The 19,724-nt window shown below is 48.7% G+C and overlaps 2 protein-coding genes across 5 annotated transcripts in view; both read right to left on the minus strand.

Moving 5' to 3' along the window:
* GARNL3 (GTPase activating Rap/RanGAP domain like 3) overlaps positions 1–13,136 on the minus strand; it is a 119,807-nt gene extending 106,671 nt beyond the window's left edge. For 3 of the 4 annotated variants that reach the window (XM_054584356.1, XM_054584355.1, XM_054584358.1), the window contains exon 1: positions 13,035–13,136. In XM_054584356.1, coding sequence (XP_054440331.1) covers positions 13,035–13,126 — 92 coding nt within the window. In that variant the 5' untranslated portion in view covers positions 13,127–13,136. The remainder of the gene's footprint in view (positions 1–13,034) is intronic. The other variant, XM_054584357.1, reaches the window with a different exon arrangement.
* Positions 13,137–18,235: 5,099 nt separating this feature from the next.
* LOC129079261 (zinc finger and BTB domain-containing protein 34) overlaps positions 18,236–19,724 on the minus strand; it is a 265,100-nt gene continuing 263,611 nt past the window's right edge. The window contains exon 20 of the mRNA XM_054584360.1: positions 18,236–19,549. Within this exon, the coding sequence (XP_054440335.1) occupies positions 19,520–19,549 (30 nt within the window). The 3' untranslated portion in view covers positions 18,236–19,519. The remainder of the gene's footprint in view (positions 19,550–19,724) is intronic.

Consider the following 19,724-nt stretch of genomic DNA (forward strand, 5'->3'; position numbering starts at 1 on the left):
CATCGCTGTGTTTGTCCAGGGGAGCTTAGATTTTCTCCTAATTTCCCACTGAGGTTCCCAAGAAAAGGCATAAGAAGGGCTTACATTGGCAACAACACTGCAGACAAAGTGCACCAAACCCACACTTCAAGGGGAAGGGCCAAGAGTACGTAAGCAGAGGGCACTTGCTGAATTAACACATGGGTTGTTCATAGGAATAAATTGAGAAATGCGTCCCTGAAGCCTGCCTGCTCCCTCCTGGGATGACCTGATGGGGAAGGTGGGAAGGTGGCCCCCGGGGCGCGGGGCTGCTGTGCTGGGGATATGCCGGCGCCCTGTTCCTCGGGGCTGGAATTACCTTCTGAGCCAAAGAGCGCCCTTTCCTTCAAGTGACAGACAAGCAAACAAGACCCAGTGACTTGAAAACAGAAAATAAAAATAAAAAGGAACTCTTTATCATGTCTTCTTTATGATTTATTTTTATTGCATTTATTGGGGTATCATTGGTTAATAAAATTATATCGTTTCAGGGGTACAATTCTATAGGTCATCATTTGTACATTGTATTGTGTGGTCACCACTTCAAGTCTCCTCCCGTCACCATTTACCCTCCCTTTATCCTCTCCTACCTCCCGCATCCCCTCCCCTCTGGTAACCACCATGGTCTGTCTGTGTCTGTGAGTTTGTTGGTTGCTTTTGCTTAATCCCTTCACCTTTTTCCTCCGGCCCCCAAACCCCCCTTCCCTGTCACAGCTTACGCTCTATATTTTAATTTATTTTAATTGTGAATTACTAAGAATTGTTTCTGTGTTTTAGCCCTTTAAACTTTAAATTTTAATAACACTTCAATGCTAGTTCTTTAAAACCTTTCCCATCATTTATCTTTTGCCATAACTTTATACCTAGTTTCTGAGTTCTTTTTTTATACTTTCATCTAATTCTTTAGCTTCATTTCCTAACTGCTCAGATTCTGTCTCATCACTGTTAACTTTAATCCTTTTACTCATTTCAGTTATCTTTCCTAGTCTTAACTTCCTAATTTAAAAATATGTGCAGTCCTCTAATCTTCTGACATGTTTTATCGTAATTGTCTCACTATTTAAAATAGCCAGCTGTTGAACTTCTTGCAAAGATGGTGTAGTAAGTGCTCATTTGCACAACTCTTTGGAACCCATGAGAATAATATTCTAAGTAAAGCTATTCTAAGCTTTATATTCTAAGCCAAAATAGCTTAGAATATAGCCAAATATTCTAAGTAAAGCTATTGAAACAAGAGAATGGTAACATCGATGCTGTTAACTCTGAAGATCTGCGTGTACAATAAAGTGCAGACAAACTGAAAGTGACCACCGAGTCATGCCTCTGATGTAACAGGGAAATGCGCAAGAACACTCCCCGGGCCTGACTGCCCGTGTGGACGCTGGGCAGGGAAGCGTGGGCCGGGCAGGGCAGGGCAGGAGCTGTCTCTTCTTCCTTTCTTTCCCCACTGCCCAGCTTTCTAATATGGAGGAGTGGCCTAATCTGAGAAAGGCTGAAGGAGAGAAGAAAAGGTATATCTCAGGAGCTATCTGAACCTTGTGAACAACATTAACCAAAGGCGTATTTGAATCCCCTAAAAGAAGGCCCATGAGTCAGAAAATCACACCAACACAGGCCCTCTTGGGAGAGAACTTTGTCCTAAAGTGGAGGGTGGGGGAGACAACTGAAAATTCAAGGGAAGTCCTGCCATGGGTCACACACACCACAGGCACAGGGGACTCTGAAGATGGGGGCGGGGAAGCCTGGGGAGAGAGTACAGTCAGATGGCCCGTTCCCGCAGCCCCTGTACCCTTCCACCTCCCAAGAAGTATCACGGCCGGTGCTCCAGCTCAAGGTCTGAAAGAGCAGGTCCGCTGTTGCTCAGATAAACAGGGAAGAAGCTCAAGGTGAGCCTGCCCGTGCCGTTACGAGGCATGCACCAGCCCAGATGGAACTGCTTCGACTCAAAGAACAGGCAGGAATGAACTTGCACAGGACCTATGAAATTAGTCTTGCAAAGGCAGATGAAGAGTATAGATCAGAAGATTTTTTAACAGGGATCAGATGAACAGTATAAAAGCTGTTTTTTTTTCCTCAAGAAAATGAAAGAACAAGAACCTCTCAAAACAAAGGATCAAATAATACAAGACAGAGACTTCCCAGGGCTCCAGGACAAAGCTGCCAGAACGGGGCAGGAAGCAGGCTGGTCCACAGTGAGGAGGGGCTTTGTGGGTCAGGGGTGGCGGGGAGCGGGCCTGAGGAGAAGAAATCGGCGCCGTGAGTGCATGTGTGGGGTTTTTAATTAGACTGGGGACAGCCCTCAGTGCACCCTGAGTGTTAGTGCTGTGAGCCTACCTGGACGGCAGTAGTGAGAAACAGGGCCTGCCCCACAGGGAGCCCTGCATTGATGGCCGCGAGGCAGCAGCCATCAAGAGCTTGGGGCGGCAGGGATGGGGGACAGCGTCAGCGGTGGCACAGCCAGGCTGGGGCCCAACGCTGCAGCGAGAAACAGACCACGAGGAACCCAACTGTGACACTCGTGCCGCCTCAAACGCTGACAGGTAGACCCCCGCATGCAGCAAAGTGGCCTAAAAAGCAGCGAGGTCTCAGTTCCGGCTCCCTGGACTGTGCCGGCGTTGCCCATGGGCAGGTGGCCCAGATCACTGACCTTCAGCCCAGTTCCCTGGGGAACAGGGGGAACAGGGTAACTCCCGGGAGCTGCGCCCACTCTGTTGCCTTTCTGGTCTTGACTATTCCTTGCTCAGATCATGGGCTGAAAACCACCTTAGCCCAAGCCCAAATCATATTCTTGCCTGTCTTCAAACCACATCTGCTTTCAGGGCCTGAGCTGGCTCTGCAGCCAAAGGGGCAGCAGCTCCCTGCAGAGTGGGAGCAGTGGGAGGACAAATTCCCTCTGTCCCCAAATCTAAATGGCCCCCTCCCACACTCAGTCATTCCCTGTCCTGTACCCTCCTTCCTGCATGGCATTCAGCACAATCCAAGTCTTCCTCGTTAAGTGTTTTCCTGCTGCAACAGCGTCTGCCCCCGGCCACTAGAATGCTAGCTCCATGACAGCAGGACCCCATCAGGCTTGTTCACAGGGTGTCCCCAGTGCCTAGCACACCGAAGTGCTCAGTAAATCTTGGTTGAATGGACAGTGACTATGTGAATGCCTAAACCATGAGGGAAAGAGGCATCTGGAATAGGGAGATGAATTGAGGCTGTTTTGGTCTTTCTGTTCTTTTATCTTCACCCGGGGACTTGCTCATTGATTTCAGAGAGGGGAAGGGAGAGAGAGAAACATAGATGTGAGATAGAAACATTGATCGGTAGCTTCTCATACATGCCCCAGCTGGGGACCAAACCTGCAACCTAGGAATGTACCCTGGCTGGGAACTGAACCCGTGACTCTCCAGTTTCCAGGACGATGCTCCAATGAACTGAGCCACACTCACACTGACCAGGGCTTGGCCATTCTTGAATGAGGTCTTTTCTCTGGTGGTTTCAGTATGCCACTGTGGGACCTGCTCAATTTTTTTGCTAACCTCTGACAGGCAGATGCTTTGTGAGGGCTGACAATTACACAGAGCTGACAATCCATCTGCAAAACATCACCCCAGGCCCGGTCAATGGCCGTGATACTAGAAAATACTTCACGGCTTGCTGCTCTTCCGAAGACACTTTTCTCTCCGGCCATAAACTGTAAGACGGGCATGTACGTCCTAACTTCCATTTGAGCTCAAAGTCTGGAATCACTGTCACCTATGGTTGGAAAGTCCACTTCAAATGCCCACCAGGGGCCTGGCTTCCCATTTTTACTGCCTTGCCCTCTGAAGCAGCTCTGAGACTGGCAAGCCAGGTGCGCAGGGGCACACCGATATCAGGAACCTCTCCTAGCATGTTGCCAACTTTTGATCAATGTGTCTAATTTATTTGTGCTAGACTGAAGAAAGATGCTGTGTGTGGCAGATTCTGTGGGATGACTTGTTCAGTTCCCATTTCGATCCCACTCCAGGGCACAAACACTGGAAAGCTACAACGTAAATGTCCTAACCTCCTTTGCAGTTCAGGGTTCTGCCTGTGCTTTAGATCCCACAACTCAGATGCGCTCCCGAGAGATTCTGATCTGGAGCAGAGCCAGGCAGATTCAGAGAGTGGCCTTGGGGCATCATTTGGCTTTGGTGGGTCACAACAGAGCTGTTGTGGTTCTGGAAGCAGTAGGTTCTTGGTTCTACCACTTTCTGAAGCAGCAGTGGCAGCCTGGGGGCTCAGGGCAGAGTTGGGAGCGTGGCTGTGCTGCCAGGGAAGGTGGCAGCAGCTTCTGGACCTCTCGGTTTCTTGTTATGAAGTGGCTGCTCCTCTGATCGAGCAGCGGCGCAGTGGTTCTGGGGGTTTGGAGCTGTTCCTGGGAGCTCAGACAGGCGTCTGCTGTCCAGCCCTGCCAACAACTGTGTGAGCACTTAATTCCCCGTATCACTATTAAATCTCGTCTGCTCAGGAGGCAGAGTGCATTCTGCTGTAGGCAACAGAGTACTGACTGAAGGGAACAGGGACAGCTGTCAGATTGGATTCTGAGCTGGCCAGTTCACGGGGCCCTGTGCGGAGCAGGGCACCCCTTCCTTCTGGTGGGCGCAATAGTAGGCCAACAAAAAGAGGCTGTGTGCTCTTACGGAAATCCGCAGGAACTCTGCTGTGCGGGTGGAAAGAGAGCCGGGCCAAAGCGTGAAGCGCGTCTGCTCAAACAGCGAGGCGGTGCTGAAGGGCAACCGAAGAGCTGCACACTAACTGCGGATGCTTCGAAGGTCACTGCCGCACTGGAGCAGTGACTGTGCACCGCTGTCACTGGCCTGCGTAACATGGCTTAGAGTCTTTCGGAGTGTGCCACCAAAAATTGCTGGATCAACTCTGTGTGTTGCTGAAACCACAAAGTCGAGAAACACTAGTCCAACCGATAAATGCTTTAACTTCTCCAGCAATAAAAACTGTGCTGCATCCTGCAGGAAGCCACGCTCCCGTGGGGCTCACTGGCTGCTGGGATGCGCTTTCATGCCCCGGGTCTGAGCTGTTTCATTACGCCTCAGGCCCACTGTGATCTCAGGTCTAGCCCGGGGCTGGACGCAGAGCCAACCTAACTCCTTTTTCATGACGCCTTTTCAAATGTGGCAAGACAGCTATTATACTCACTGTGGGCTTTCTCTTTTTCAAGTAAAATACCCCTCCCCTACTGAAACCTTTTCTCTTTACTGGATCATTCCCATCAGATATAAATGTCTTTATAAAACAAAGGCTAAAAAAAAAAAGAAAATCCAATCAAACAAGTAATTTTTCAACTCACATCTCCTCCACCCCTGCAAAGGTGACGACATTCACTGTTTGCCATTCCTCTCTCTTTGTTATCACCCAAAGCCTGTCCGGGGAGACTGTCATGCTCACCCTTCCCAAGGAACAGCTCTTGTCCAAGGCCATTGATGAACACGTGATGCTAAAGCCAACAGCAAGTTCTTAGTTCTTCATTTTGTTTGACCTATCAGCAACATTTGACAGAAAAATCACTCCCTCTCTGTTTTTTTAACTGTTTATTTATACTAATATACCCAAATAAAAAAATTTTTTAATGCCATCACATATCCGTGACATCGTGGTTTCACAATTAGGTCTCAAAGGCTAACTTTCACTTGGGATTTCTATGAATAGCTAACCAAAGTTCATCACATCATAGTCATTCTTCCTGATTCACAGGGTTTATTTAGTGATCCCTTTTCCTAAAGACTCCGGCTATCCCTTCCCCCACATTTTCTGACCTTGCCTTATTTCACTGTGATTCACAGTCACATTAAAGACCAAAACAAAAACCTTGATGTATTCTCTGAACACTTCCTACCTGAGGGTCTGCGCCTGTGCTGTACAGTAAGGTAGTCACAAATCACATTTGACTACTAAGCACCTGCAGGTGACCAGTCTGAAATGCGGTGTTGTGAGTATAATACACACCAGATGTCAGACAATACAGAAAAAAAGGTAAATTATCTTAATTATTATTAATATTTATCCTAGCTCTAGAGACAACCAGATGCATGGTCCATATTTCCCCACATCTCCACAATCACATGTAGCTTTAGAATTCCCCACCCCCAATACACCGGGAAAACCAGCAGCGAATCTCACTGGTCAGGCCAAATCTCTTATAATTTTCTTATAGCATTATTTGTCAGACCTCATCTCTGTTCAGACCTTCAGCTCTGGAAATCAGACAACCAAACATAATTTCTCATATTAACCTTCCAAAGCAAAACTAATTTGACTATTGTCTTCCTCCAAGAAAGGAAGCTGGTTTGTATTAATGTAAACTCTTAGTGAATAATAAAAGATGATTTTTTCCCTTCTCATCGAAGAGCAGACATAATATGAAAATTAATTTTCTTCTGTTGAACCTAAGAGCCCATTATGTCAGCCCAATACAAGGCAGCTCTTAATAGTCCTTCCCAGGAAGTCTGCTGCTTCTCCACAAGAAAACTGACAGCAGCAGCCTTGTTTGTGATTAAATACTTACGGGCCTGACTCAAACACAGAGAATGATGACAGAATGTGGAAGAATGAAGATTATTAAAATACTTGTTTACAAAACTACCTGGAAAAATGTGTCTCCTGGAAAAAAATGAAAAAAAAAAAATCTGTTAAGATTCTCTGAGTCAGGAGAAACAGAAGGAAGCAGAAAAGTAGGTAACCCAATGCATAACGGATAATTGTTCTTTTCTGATCCTGTTTTGGCCTGGAAAGCTGTATTCAGGAACAAGAAGGCATTTGTTTGGCATCAAATTTGTTCAGGCAAGGCGTGGGTTAGATGCATTACTAATAAGGAAGCCACTATGTAGGAAGCAATATTTGGGAAAGTAGAAAATATGTTGTTTTCCATTTGTAATTCACAATCTTCTGTCTATGTAGGGCTCTGCGCCCACTGTGCCTAAATGTAGTAAGCATAATTTAACCACTCAGCTAGGATAGTTCTTATGATGAGAACTTAAAAAAATAGAGAAACCCCAATTTTATGACTCTGGGGTGGCATCTGTATTTTGGAAAGCTTCCCAGATATAATGGTACTTTTTTTCTTTTTTGCCAAACCAGTATCATCCCTCTTCTGGTAATATTGGGTTGGCCAAAAAGTTCATTATGTTTTCTCCGTAACAATGGCTCTAGTAGTGCTTAGTTGTCTTTAACTTCACTTGAAACAATTTTGTTAGATTGTATTGTGACAGCTGTCATATCAGAGTGCATTAAAAACAACTTATCAAAATTGGTGAATTTTTGTGCAGCCATTTTTATATTGAAGATGGAAGAAAATAACCAACATTTTTGGCATATTATGCTTTATTATTTCAAGAAAGGTAAAAATGCAACTGAAATGCAAAAAAAAAAAAAAAAAAAAAAAGATTTGTACAGTGTATGGGTAAGGTGCCGTGACTGATCAAACATGTCAAAACTGGTTTGCTACGTTTCTGGGCACCACTGACATTCTGGCCAAATAATTCTCTGCTGTGGGCTGTCTTATGCAATGGGGGGTGTTTGGCAGCACCCCTGGCCTCCACCCACTAGAACCCAATAGTAGGAGATAGCTGACATACTCAAAATATCCAAAGCAAAAAGTTCTTGGTAAAAATGAAAAATGTATCTTATGGGAAAAAAATAATAGACTTATTGGCCAATCCAAAGGTACTGTGATTTTTCCTTTGTATAATCATTATCTCTTTGTCTCTTGTGGATGGAAGTGACCTAACCCCTCAGTTCTGGGCTGGGCACATGATCCAGCCGATTGGCATGTTTTACCTCTGTCTGGCCAAAATGATTGGTTTAGGGATGAGCACAGAACCCAAGAGAGCCAATGAAATGTTAAGCCTGGAACATTCTAGAACCACTGAGAAAGAAGCCCTATCTTTCTGTTGGGTTTGTACACTGGTAGAAAGTAAGCCTGGAATAGTTAACTTCCTTTACCTCCATGAGGAAAGACCTTAGGAAAGGAGAAAGCCAACCCAGAGAAGCAGACAGACTACTGATGACATCATTTGAGCACCTGGATCTACCCTCTCCCAAAGCTGGGTCTTCCCCAGCATTTTGCAATTGCATGAACCAATAATTCTCCTTGGCTGGTCATTCACAGTTTTTGGTAATCTTCTTTAAAGGTTTAGTAACTGGTAAGGCACCAATCGGAAAAGATACCAGTGAGTTACTAGTCCTGCTTGTGGCTGAAGAACTGTTCTGTGGTGACTCCCATTGGGCGCCAAGGGTGAGAACCACATGACTCTGAGTCTGCACCCTACAATCCAAGCCTCTGCTTTCCCCTGGAATCAGAACTGCAGATGTGAATGGTGGGGGACAAGGACAATGAGGTAAGCTTTGACTTTGTGATCAGGGAAAGGTAACAATGTTGCCCAGTGATCGAAAGGCTTGCCTTATGATGTAGCTATGTCTCTTAAACATACGGACTGAAGGTGGATGATGAGATGCAAGCGTTGTCATAGAAAAGATTCCAGCATTATGCTAATGGCGTGGCCGTTTAAGTGCATCCCCGGGCCAACAGCACCGGCACTGCCCGTGAGCTTGTTAGAAATGCGATTCGCAGGCCCACCCTGACGTGCTGAATGTCTGGACGTGAGGCCCAGGCAACCGTTTCAGAAGCCCTCCCGGTGAATCTCCCGCACCTTAGGACTGAGAACCACTGCATGGGACTAGAGAGCACAGGTTCTCACCATTTTCTGGGCCCCATCCCCAGAGATTTGAGTGAGTAGATTTGGCCTTGATCTTGAGAATGAGCATTTCTAACAAATTTCTGGATGATGCTGGTGCTCCTGGTCCAGAGACCATACTCTGTGAACTGCTGTCTGACTTCCATGATGTCTCAGGTTCCATCAGCAGAGAGATCCTTTGACCTTCAGGATATGCCTTGCCAATCCACCCTGCTGGTGTTTAACCCGGTTAACGCCGTGGCTCACAGGCATCGGTTCCATGAAGTGTTGTGGCCAAAATGACCCAGCTCAGCTACAGAAGAGCAGTCAAAAATAACTCAGGTTCATTAACTGTATCTACCAAGTCACAGAAGATAACATAAATGTTTGGAATATATGGTAAAGCAACAAAAACAATAGGGACACGTATTGGCCTTGCCCATACCAAGTAGGTGTTCTTGTACCTCTCACCTCTGAATCACCCCGGAAAAGCTTTTTCCCAGCCAGTCCTAGCCTGCACCCTGTATACCTATTGTCCTTCTCCCTAATCCCTCTCTTCTCATATCTGCAGCTCAGAAATGCAAAAAAGCAAGTCAGGACCTTGCTCTGAGGGCAGAGGAGGAAAAAAAATGGAATGGGCAAAGCTAGAATTTTAACAAGGCAAACGCAGGGCAAGGTGGAGAACTTCCATATAAATGATGATCACTTTTGTCCAGAAAAGTTACCATTCAGTATGCTTTGTGCCAGGCACTGTTTTTGGCACTTGGCATAAATCAGCTCATTTAAAGCTCCCATCAATATTGTGAGATAGGTGTTACTGCAATTTTTCAAATGAGTTGTCCAAGGCCATACACACAGCAAGTGCAAAGACAGACCCTTGAACCTAGGTCTGTCTCCTTCCAAAGCCCTTGTTCTTGAACGCTACATGATATGCCTTCCTACAAAATCAGGACACATACATCTAGGGCAAGTACTTCACAGCATAAGCACCTTGGCCCACAGCCGCCCGGTTTCCCAGCTGGTCTTTCTCGCCGCTGCCTGCCGGGATGCCCGGCACCGGGGCCTCCCCTTGCTCCTTTACACGCATTATGTTCCGTGCCTGCCAGCCAGTTATCAGAGCCAACAGGGGATATTTAGCAAAGATAGTCGCCATCCTGAAAGTAATGCCTCTTTTTCCCTGGCATCCACAAGATGAATGAGTGGACACTGTTAAACCAGATTCTAAACGTGAAGCAGTGGCATTTAACTTGATACGATAGTAAATGAGAAGTGAGGACTCTGGAGAAAGAGAGGCCAATCTGGCAACGTGCCCACCCATGCAAACAGGCTCTCACCCCTGCTGCCCTGCAAACCCCTGCAGAGCTTCCCGAGCACCCCCACGCCCCGTCACCACCCTGGCCTCCCGGAACAACAGGCATGAGGTAGGGACCCGCACACCTGCATGGTTAAGAAGTTCCACAGGTTAATTCTTCTGTTGGCAACAAGAGCCCACTCTGTCTGTTCAATAGAAGGCAGTTCTTCCTATTCTCACTTAAAAGTGAGACAAATCTAATTAATAGAGTAAACAGGGATTTTGTTTAAAAACAATAAAAATGTTAGGAGAAATTGCAGATGGACATTGCTCTATATCAAATTACAGAAGTCTTTTCTAATTAAGCACAAACAGAAGGAATAAATAGATTTGACTAAATTAAAAAAGATAGTAAAAACTTTATCAAAGATACCATAAACTAAGTTAAAAGGCAAATAATGAACTGCAAAAAAAACTGCTATGTATTTGACAAAAAAATAATTCCCTCAACAAATAAAAAGTGCTCCAACTCAATAAAAAAATAAACATTCCAAAGGAAAAATGGATACAGTGCATGTATATATTTCAAACTATAAATATGAGAACAGTTTTCCCTCCCTACTAAACAAAGAAATTCAAGTTAAAATAAGGTACAGTTTTGGCAAATATTTATAAATGATAATGCTTAGCATGAGATGAGTAAAACTGGGTATACTTATGTGTTCTTGGGAGAACTATAACCACTACAACTTTCTAGTGGGCAATTTGGCATTATACCAAATGTTCATTTTCTCGGATCCAATAAACCATTTCTATATATTTATTTTAAGGAAATGATTACCTCTTTCTATACAAGCTAATGAACAGCGCTCCGAGGTGCCTTTATTATAAGTGAAAAACTGGCAATAAACTGCATGGACAATAATAAAGGATGAGTTAAATAAATTGTCCTCCAACAGACATAAATTATTTTTATTATCAGAAAGTGGCAATCATTATTTCTAAGGTTTGTATGATAATATCATGGAGTTTTAGAGGAAAAAAAATGCTGGAAGCCAAGAAGTCATTTAGTCTTTCAGGTATAATGTCATGAGGAAAAAGAAGTGAGAATTCAGAGGAAGAAAACAAATTTCTATCTGGTGCTGTCCAATATTGTAAACATTAGTCATATGTGGCTCTTTAAAGTTAAATTAATTAAAGTTAAATAAAATTTTAATTCAGTTTCTTAGTTGCATGAGCCATATTTCAAGTGCTCAAGAGCCACAAATGGCTAGTGGCTATGGTCTCAGACAGCACAGATTATAGAACGATTTGAAAGTTCCATTGGACAGCGCTGATGGAAACATTCCCCACGCCTGGACCCAGCTCTGGGCTCGTCTCCTCAGCCTTATCTCTTGGTACACTTTCTCATGCTCTTGTTCTAGCAACAAGACTGTAAGCACCACAAGAGCGAGTGCATATCTGTCTGGTTCTCCCAGTCCAGTGGCGAAGACCTACTACCCAGGTAGTTACACACCACAGAAGAGCACCATGTGCAAAGGCTGTCGATAGAGCCCAGGGCCCAGGGTCAGGGAAGTCTTCCCAAAGAAGGAGGGGTAGGCATTATCCAACGAGTAAAGAAAAGACTATTCTAAGCAGAGAAAGGAGCATGATATGAGCAAAGGCACAGACGAGAAAAAGCACGGCTTAAGGGAAGAATTACCAGCTGATCAGGCATTGACTCATTCGACAGAGAGTAAATGTCTGTGATGGCCCAGGCCTGAGCCAGGTTCTGGGGACAGGGCAGTGGATAGGACAGCAATGGTCCTGTTCTTAGGATGCTTATACTCTCAGCACGGTGGGAGGAAGCCACAAGGGCGAGGCAAGGTACTCGAGGACCTCACACCTAGTATCTAAGATCTTTGTCTTGTTTTGTTTTGTTTTAGCTCAGCAAGTTAATCTTCTTTTTGGCCTCAGGAAGAACCAGAGTCCACCCTCCCATCTCTTTGTCCCCTACCCCAGTCCCTGTCACTGCAGGGGGAGATGGAGGGTTCCTGGTGGCTCGCCGGAGGTGGGGGGTGGGGTTAGGCAGCGGAGGAGCACAGCTGACAGTTTTGGTACGAACCCTCCGGCCGCCAGTGAGGATGTGGATTGGAGAGGAGGAAGGAGAGAGACTGGCAGTCTAGTGGGGAGGCTGCTGGAGTCATCCCGAAGAAGCGCGGAGGGAGCTGAAAAATGGCAGGGCCAACTTTAGCCTTGTTGGAGCGGGAGAAAGCACTCCAAGTTAGGAAAATGCTCGCTGAGGGAATGAGTCTGGCAGAGAGGAGGGAGCGGCCGTCCAGCCCGTGTCTGTGGGTCCAGGTACTACGGAGGAGAAGGAACCAAGCATCTCTGGGGCGTTTCCCGGGCCAGAGAAAGGGGGCCAGGCGGGGGACGGGCACCCCCGGCGGAAGAAGGGAGCCGGCGGGTCAGAGGGGCACGAGGGGCTCCACCTGCTGGGGGCCGCCCTGTGCCAGGATGGGCGGGGCCGCGAGGCAGCAGGTGTGCGCTGCCCGCGGAGCGAGGATGGGGAGGCTGTCGCTGGCTCGGGTCCTGGGGCAGCGCAGAACGGCTCCCTGGAAGAGGGAGACCTTCCTGGACTTTAGTGGGGCTATTTCCCGACCGTGTCCTTGAGCAATTTACAAGAGGTAGGCAGGACACATTCTCCACAGCCCGAAATTTGCCTAGAGCCCCGGCTTTGCTCGGGGCCTGCCACAGAACCGACGCTTTGCGGGAAGTCTTGTCTGGTCTGGGTTCCCAACGCTCCAGGTGCTTCTCTGGGGCGACCCCCTCCCGCACCTGCCGCTCAGGCGGCCTAGTCCCCCTCAACCCCCGGCCGCTCGGCCCAGGCTCCGCGCCCGACACCCTCAGACCGACCCCCTCCAGTGACCCCTCCCCGTGCTGCCGCCTCATAGCCCTTGTTTCCCTCAGACCGTCACCTCCCTCACACCCGCAACGTGGCTGGCTCCCGCTTCAGCACCTCCCGGCCGCACCCCTCCTGGCCGCGGTACCTGGGGCTCTCGAAGCTGCACCCCCTGCGCCGCAGCGCCGCCCTCTTCTGCCGCAGGAGCGCAGCGGCCTCCCCACCAAACTCCGGCTCCATCGCCTCGGGCGGGGACAGCGGGTTCGGGCGCACTCGGGTGGGCTCGGGTTTCGGCGGGGCTCGGAGGGCCGCTCGGCTCGCGCGCCGCAGCCCACGCCCCGCCCCGCGCGCCTCCGCCCAGCCTAGGCCCCGCCCCGAACCTCGGCCCCTCCTACTCTTCGCTCCTCAGAGGGGTCCAGGCCCCGCCCTGGCCTCCCCTATCCACTCCGCGCTCCTCCGGCGGGCCAAGCACCCACACCTTCCCAACCCGCACTCCAGCCACGCCCACTCCACGCCAGCTCCTCCGGGTCCCCGGTGCTGTCTCTCCGCACCTTTGCTCGGCGTAGGCTCACAGAACGCCCATCCCGTCCTCAGCTCCTAAGGCCTACGGCCCAGCCCCTCCCGCTTCTTGCCCCTCCCGCTTCCTGCCCCTCCACGCTGATCCAGGCCACACCCACCTACCCCTCCACCGCTGAGCTCAAGTACGGCCCCAGCCCTCACCCCAAAGGTAGGCTTTCTGGAGCGTTGCTCCTTCACATCTTGGTACCCACCCCCCGCCCTTTCTAATGAAGCACCGTCTCCCCTGGAAGCCGCCCTTCTCCGCGTCTGGCCTACAGGCACGGCCCCTCCTTTTTTCTCCAAAGCCCCCGGACTGTAAGGGCTCACTCCGGCTGCCCTGCTCAGCCCCGCCCCAGGCCCCGCCCACTCCATCTTCTCTCCGTGGATGCCAGTACTCTCGCTCCCTGTGCGCAGGGGGCACCATGACCACGTTCGAGGCTAAATAGGCATTCCTACCGTACAGTCGGCGAAAGCTCGCGTCTCTCTCCATCCACCAGTATGAGATAACTGCCGTCTCCTGGTGGTCGTTTGCGGTGCCTGACTCAGTGAGCCTGGGGGCTGAAGCTTTTCAGGCTACCAATTATGGGTTCGAGTCTTCACTGCAACACTTCACAGCTGTGTGACAACCACCATACCCCACCATCTTCACCTCCTCCCCAAGTCAAATGCTCTGGTCTCAGAGCTTTTGGACACTACACTGGGGCCAAGGGCAGCGACCCCATCTAGGTAGAGCTGGGGATCACTGTGCCATCTAAATTGTGAGAGGAAGGTGCTCTAGGGTCCCTCAGTTAGCAGGGCTTGTCTTGGCTGGAGAAGCGTGGCCGTGCTGGCCCGGAACTGGGGCGGTGGAGTACAGCGCGAGGAGTCTGGGGTGGGGGCAGCTTGTGCTTGGAGAATCAGCCACTGAGCGTTGGAAGGCACTCGCTGGGAAACTGAGGCAGGCAGGCCGGGGGCTCCCATGATCAACCTGGATCATGTCCCTCCCTGATGCACACTGCCTCAAAAACTTGCTTTCCCGGACTCTTACTTGCTGCAACTTCCAGCAAAGAAGCCAGTCTGGAGAGAGAATGAAGGGGAGAGAGAAAGATGTAGGGGGCCTTCCATTTCTCCTTCTGGACTTGGGACTCCACTTTGGTCCTCCTCGCAGGATTCCATGAGACAACCCTTGTAAAACAGCCTCCCCACCTTTTAAGGCAGTCTCCTGTTTTCTCTTAAGCTAGCTAGAGTGGGTTCCTGGCTTTTGCTTAGTATCCTGAATTCGCCTCAATCTATCTTTTCAGATTTGGGTCCCATTACTCCCCCAAATCCTTGACTCGGTGAGGCTGGGTTGGCTGCTGTTTCTGACCTCATCCTGCTTCTCCCACTTTCAGACTCTCTGCCGTCTCCGCTCTCCATGTGTTCAGAGATGTCTGAAATGAGCCTCCAAATGTCCACTGTCCTCTAAAGCCTCCTCAGATCCCCCGCCTCCCTCCCTGAGGATCCACAGCACTGACTCTGTCCTTCTTGACGCCACTGCTCCCATATGTCATTTATGTTCTAATAACCTCTTAACTGGGCCCTGACCGCCTCACACGCCCTTCATGTCTGTGTTTGGCACAGCAGCTGTTTACTAAGCGAAATACATGTGACTTTAATAAATTGAGCAACAGTCATTGGAAAACACATTTAATTTCAAAGTAAACAAAGATGTTTGTACATTATTTAATTAGTGAAACAATTATTATCAGTGTAACAAGCTGAAAAATACAGCAACTTGATACAAGACTGAGGTAACAAAATACTTCACCAAAAATCTAAAGAATCCTGGAGAGCTGATGTTCAGTGTTATTGTGGGCGAGACACTTCACAGGAATTAGAGAAAGTCCTTACACAACTGCATGCAGGGGTCTGCTGGGAAAAAGACAGCCCAGGAGAGGGCAACAGATTTAACAAGAAAAGAATTAAAATGTAGAAACTGATTTTCAACTTACTTTGAAGAATACATAAGAAATTGATACTTAAAATACTCTCTATGCAACATTTTGAATGCTAAGTGAAAAACCATGCATTTTGGCACAAAATTTATTTAAAGATTATACCACACAATAAATTAATTACTATTGTTTCATTACCAAATGGTCACAGTTGTTCAGAAATGGGTAAAGAGATTAGTGGTTATAGAACAAACAGATGCTCCATGGCGCTGCTGCTGCGAACAGAGACTTCGGGCTGCCTCTGGTGTGCACTCACTTGTGCATCTGGCGAGGTGGTCCACGGTTCAAGGTCTCAACACTCAAGAAATGCAGCTCTGGCCCATGCTGTGTTTGCACTGAACATGAAATTAAAACCAAAAAACCTCTCAAGTAAATACTGTCTGTATGCTGACCCTGCTCTCATTCTGCCTTGGAGTCCCCTGTGTGTCCAACCATAGCTCTGCGCCTGCCTGCTCTGCACCAGCCAGCCTCTAGGGCAGTGGCCTCAGCTCGTCCTCCTTGCACCTGCACTCTCAGATCAAGAGGCTGTTCAGTCCGTGGAGCCTCCTGAGGCCTCTGTGGAGGAGTCTGCACAGGGTTGGCACGCAGTACTGGGAGACAGGCAGGGTCTTGCTGGAGGGGATGCGGCGTGAGGATTGTTTGTTCGCTGAGTGGTCAGCTCGTCGAGGGCAGGATCAGTCTGTCTTGCTTTCAGTCGCTGATGTCCCGGTGAGAGCCTCGCACACAGGAAACACTCACTAGAGATGTGAACAAATGGATGAATGGGTGGTTTTGCGCGAGAATCTGTTCTTTCAAAGGGACTCTTGTTCTTTTTTAAACATGAAATCACCCAATATGTCAGTGTGACGTGGGGCTGATGAAAGTCATTTATGAAGTCACTGAAAATAAGTTAGGTTGTGTTTTTTGGCAATGTTCACCTGATCATAAGCAATGGTGATGTGGGAGGAGCTCTAGGCTCCACGTGTGAAATGGCATCCTAAAAGGTACACGTCTTGGACTTCAGAGATGGGAGGAAGATGATGAAAAATACTGGCCATCTTGGCAAGAACAGAAATGCTTTATAAATTCAGTTGGCAAGAGAGAGTGGGGTTCTTTCCCAAACAGAATCCCTGCAAGTGTCTTCCTCTTAAGGTTCCACAGGGGACAGGGTGGCGAACAGGCTTCTTTCAGGGAAGCAGAGAACATACTTTCTCACTGGACACACTCAGAACAGTATTTCTACTGCTGTCCATCAAATCAATCCTCCAGGAAGTATTTCAGTTGTCAGAACTCACTTGGCTGACCTTGAGTTACAAAACGTGTTCAATTGAAAGGGGTGAAAAGTACTCCCAGGAAGAGGTGAGCGAGCTGTGCTTGGGCATTGATTTGCAATGATACCAACTACCAACCTACTCCAGTTTGTAGACAGCATTCTATAATTTTCCTTTTGGGATGTTGTGATCTGTTTGCTTTAAAAAAAGATACAGCGTATGCATGCAAGACATACCATCCTTGATGGTTCCACACACATTTGTGCACTATGGACAGTCAAAGAGCAAAAACCAGAAACGCTTCCCTCCAGGGCAAGAATCCACCCATGGGCTTTTCCCCTCTGGGCTTTGTGCCTGGCTCCTTCTGGCCCAGCCTCGCGGGCCTCCTCGTCTACAGCCCAGTGAGAGACAGGCCAACACTTGGAAGACAATGTGCAGCACTTCACTCACACGCTGGGCCCTGAGCCCTTGTTGGGAGAGCCCAGGGCCCCTTGGCTTGTCCCCAGGACTCTCCTGGTGGTCCAAGGTTTGCCCCGGTTCTGAGGGACTTTGCCAATGAGGTCTTAAAAGATTCTTCAAGAATCCAACCTAAGAGTATTTCTAGGAGGGGATGTGGGATCAGTGTCAATTAGTGAAAAGACTAATAAACACTTTGGAAAGAACTGCGATTGTGCTATTTCAAAATAGGCTTGGAAGAAAGCATTTATGAATGAGAGGAAAAATTTCTAAAGGGCAGGAAATTATCAGATTTAGTGGAGCCTGAAATTCTGAGGTTTTTGGATTGACATCGATAATATTTCATGTGATAAAACCCAGGACAGTGGAAGAATGGAGAAAATCAAGGAAAATAAGTTGCTGATATTCCATTCTTACACATTCATCCAAACTGAAGACTTTTACAAAATTAACAGGCAAAAATCAGATTGAATGTAGGTTAAAGCTAACACTGAATGGTTCTGGTGAGAGATGTTTGGAGTGTTAGGAGTTCTCAGTCAGCCTCCAGATGCTAATTCATAGCCGTCACTATGAATTAGGTGTGTGTGTCTGGGCCCCGGCTGCCGCTGGATGTGCAAAGCACCGAGGGCCAAGGTGTGAGGGCCTCCCCTTGACCATGTGCAGTTTCTCCTGGCATGAAAGTGCTCTAGACTTGGCTCCAAAGGAGGGTTAGGTACTGAACCCAGTCAGGCTCGATCACAATATAAGGTCCTGACGACATTTTTTGTCACTAATTCATTCAAATTTTTAGAAACGTCACCATTTGATCAAAATACACTGGTGGGTCCTTTAGTTGTTGTTAGTTTACTGGTTAAGATGTTTTCTGAAGCATCTTGCCCAGAAACTGTGAGGGTTGGTTTGATGTCTGATCAGTGTGAGCTATGAAACCATGATAGCAACAAGGACTCAGGACCTGTTTCTTTCCAAGTATCATTTTAGGGTTTCCTTCTCAGAATTAAGATGCCCAGATTAGAGAGAGGGGAGAGAGAGAGAGAGAGAGAGGGAGGAAGAGGGGAGCTATGGTGATAAAGCTACCATAAATAAAGTTAATTTTTATTCATTGTTTTGAATAAAAATGTATTTGTGCAAAACAAAAGTCACTTAAAAATATGACAGTGACAGATAAAGGATGTTGTTCACATGACGAGCTCTTAAGTGAACGCAGAGCTGGGCCGTTCACTCCCCAGGGCTTCGCTCTCTTGTTACCATGGTCATCAACAGTTGTGCCCTTGAACTTGCTGGTGACTGGATTGGGGGCAATACTCGGGGAGCTTAAGGCCTCAGTGTCACTCAGCTCCCCAGTGTGATCAGGGACCCTGGTGGGCCCCGCCCTGGCAGTGGAGGCAAAGGGGTGGGAGGGTGGAGCAGAAGCCTTGGCCTGCAGGAGAGGCCGCGCAGCTGGTCGCTGTGAGCGTGGCGGCCTCCGGGCTGCTGCTGAGAAGCGGGGAGAAGTGTCCCCACTTCCCACCGGGGCAGGGTGGGAGGCGTGGGAAGAGAAGGGCCTTAGACCCTGCAGGAAAGGGGATGGGAGGAAGCAAGCAGGACAGTGGCCCAGTCCACAGTCCTGTAGCCAGGTCCTGCCTCAGAAGCCTGACACCAACAAGGCCTGGAAGGGACCCGGGCCAGGAAGCAGGCCTTCCAGATGGATAGCACCCATAGGAACAGAAAACGAGACACAATTTAAGGCATTGTTTGTTTACAGTAAAAGAATGCAAGGGGACCCTTAACACAGGAGGGATCTGGGCTCTCACTCTGACCTTTCTTGGTGGACAAGGCTGTCACTTAAGGTTAAAGCAGGGCCTCCAAGCCAATGAATGTGCGATGTCATGAGTCTTGTGCCAAAATGCATGTTTCTTGGAGTTCACACTCACACACACACGTACATGGCACACACACACAGAGGGTGCTTCTGGGTTGTACAAAATCTGAGGGAGCCCTCTGGGCGAGCAACCCCGTGCACTTGGGGTGTAAAAAGCCAGTTCCACAGCCTGTCCCTTCTCTCTGGCCCCTCACACAGGTTAACACTGTCCACTCTTGAGCAGGAGAAAGCCCTGGGGACCCAACATGGGCCGAATGATCTCTAGTCGCAGCAGCAGCAGCTGGTGGACGGACGAGGGCCCAGAGAGGGAGCACGGAGTGTAGCTGCTGAATGGGTGTCGTGACCGTCGCTGGGGACTGGCGACGGACCCTGCCCGGCGGGGCCTCGGGACTGTCAGGCCACAGGCCACGGCCCCTGGAGTCCAGCTGCGAGTCTCCCAGCACCCTGGCCGACGGCCTGTGCCCAGGACTTGCGCTCACCACCAGTCCCAGGCGGGGCTCCCAGAAGCCTCTGAAGTCACGCCAAGTTCTGCAGAGACTTATTCAAATGACATAAGGTTTGCAGGTACCTGCAAGAGAAAGCTCAGCCTTTTGTCAAAGTTCCGACCTTTCTGATGGGGACAAGGAGTGGCCCCTAAAGCGTGGGACCAGGCCTTGCCCAGTTAGTCTGTGAATGAGCGGGCCAGGTGGGGAGAGGGCACAGCAGTAACGGCCACCGCCACCTATTAAGTGACTGCTGCGGGC

This window comes from Pteronotus mesoamericanus, unplaced genomic scaffold (genome assembly GCF_021234165.1).
Source record: "Pteronotus mesoamericanus isolate MK-2021 breed Mesoamerican mustached bat unplaced genomic scaffold, CSHL_Meso_final contig_78, whole genome shotgun sequence".
Lineage (NCBI taxonomy): Eukaryota > Metazoa > Chordata > Mammalia > Chiroptera > Mormoopidae > Pteronotus > Pteronotus mesoamericanus.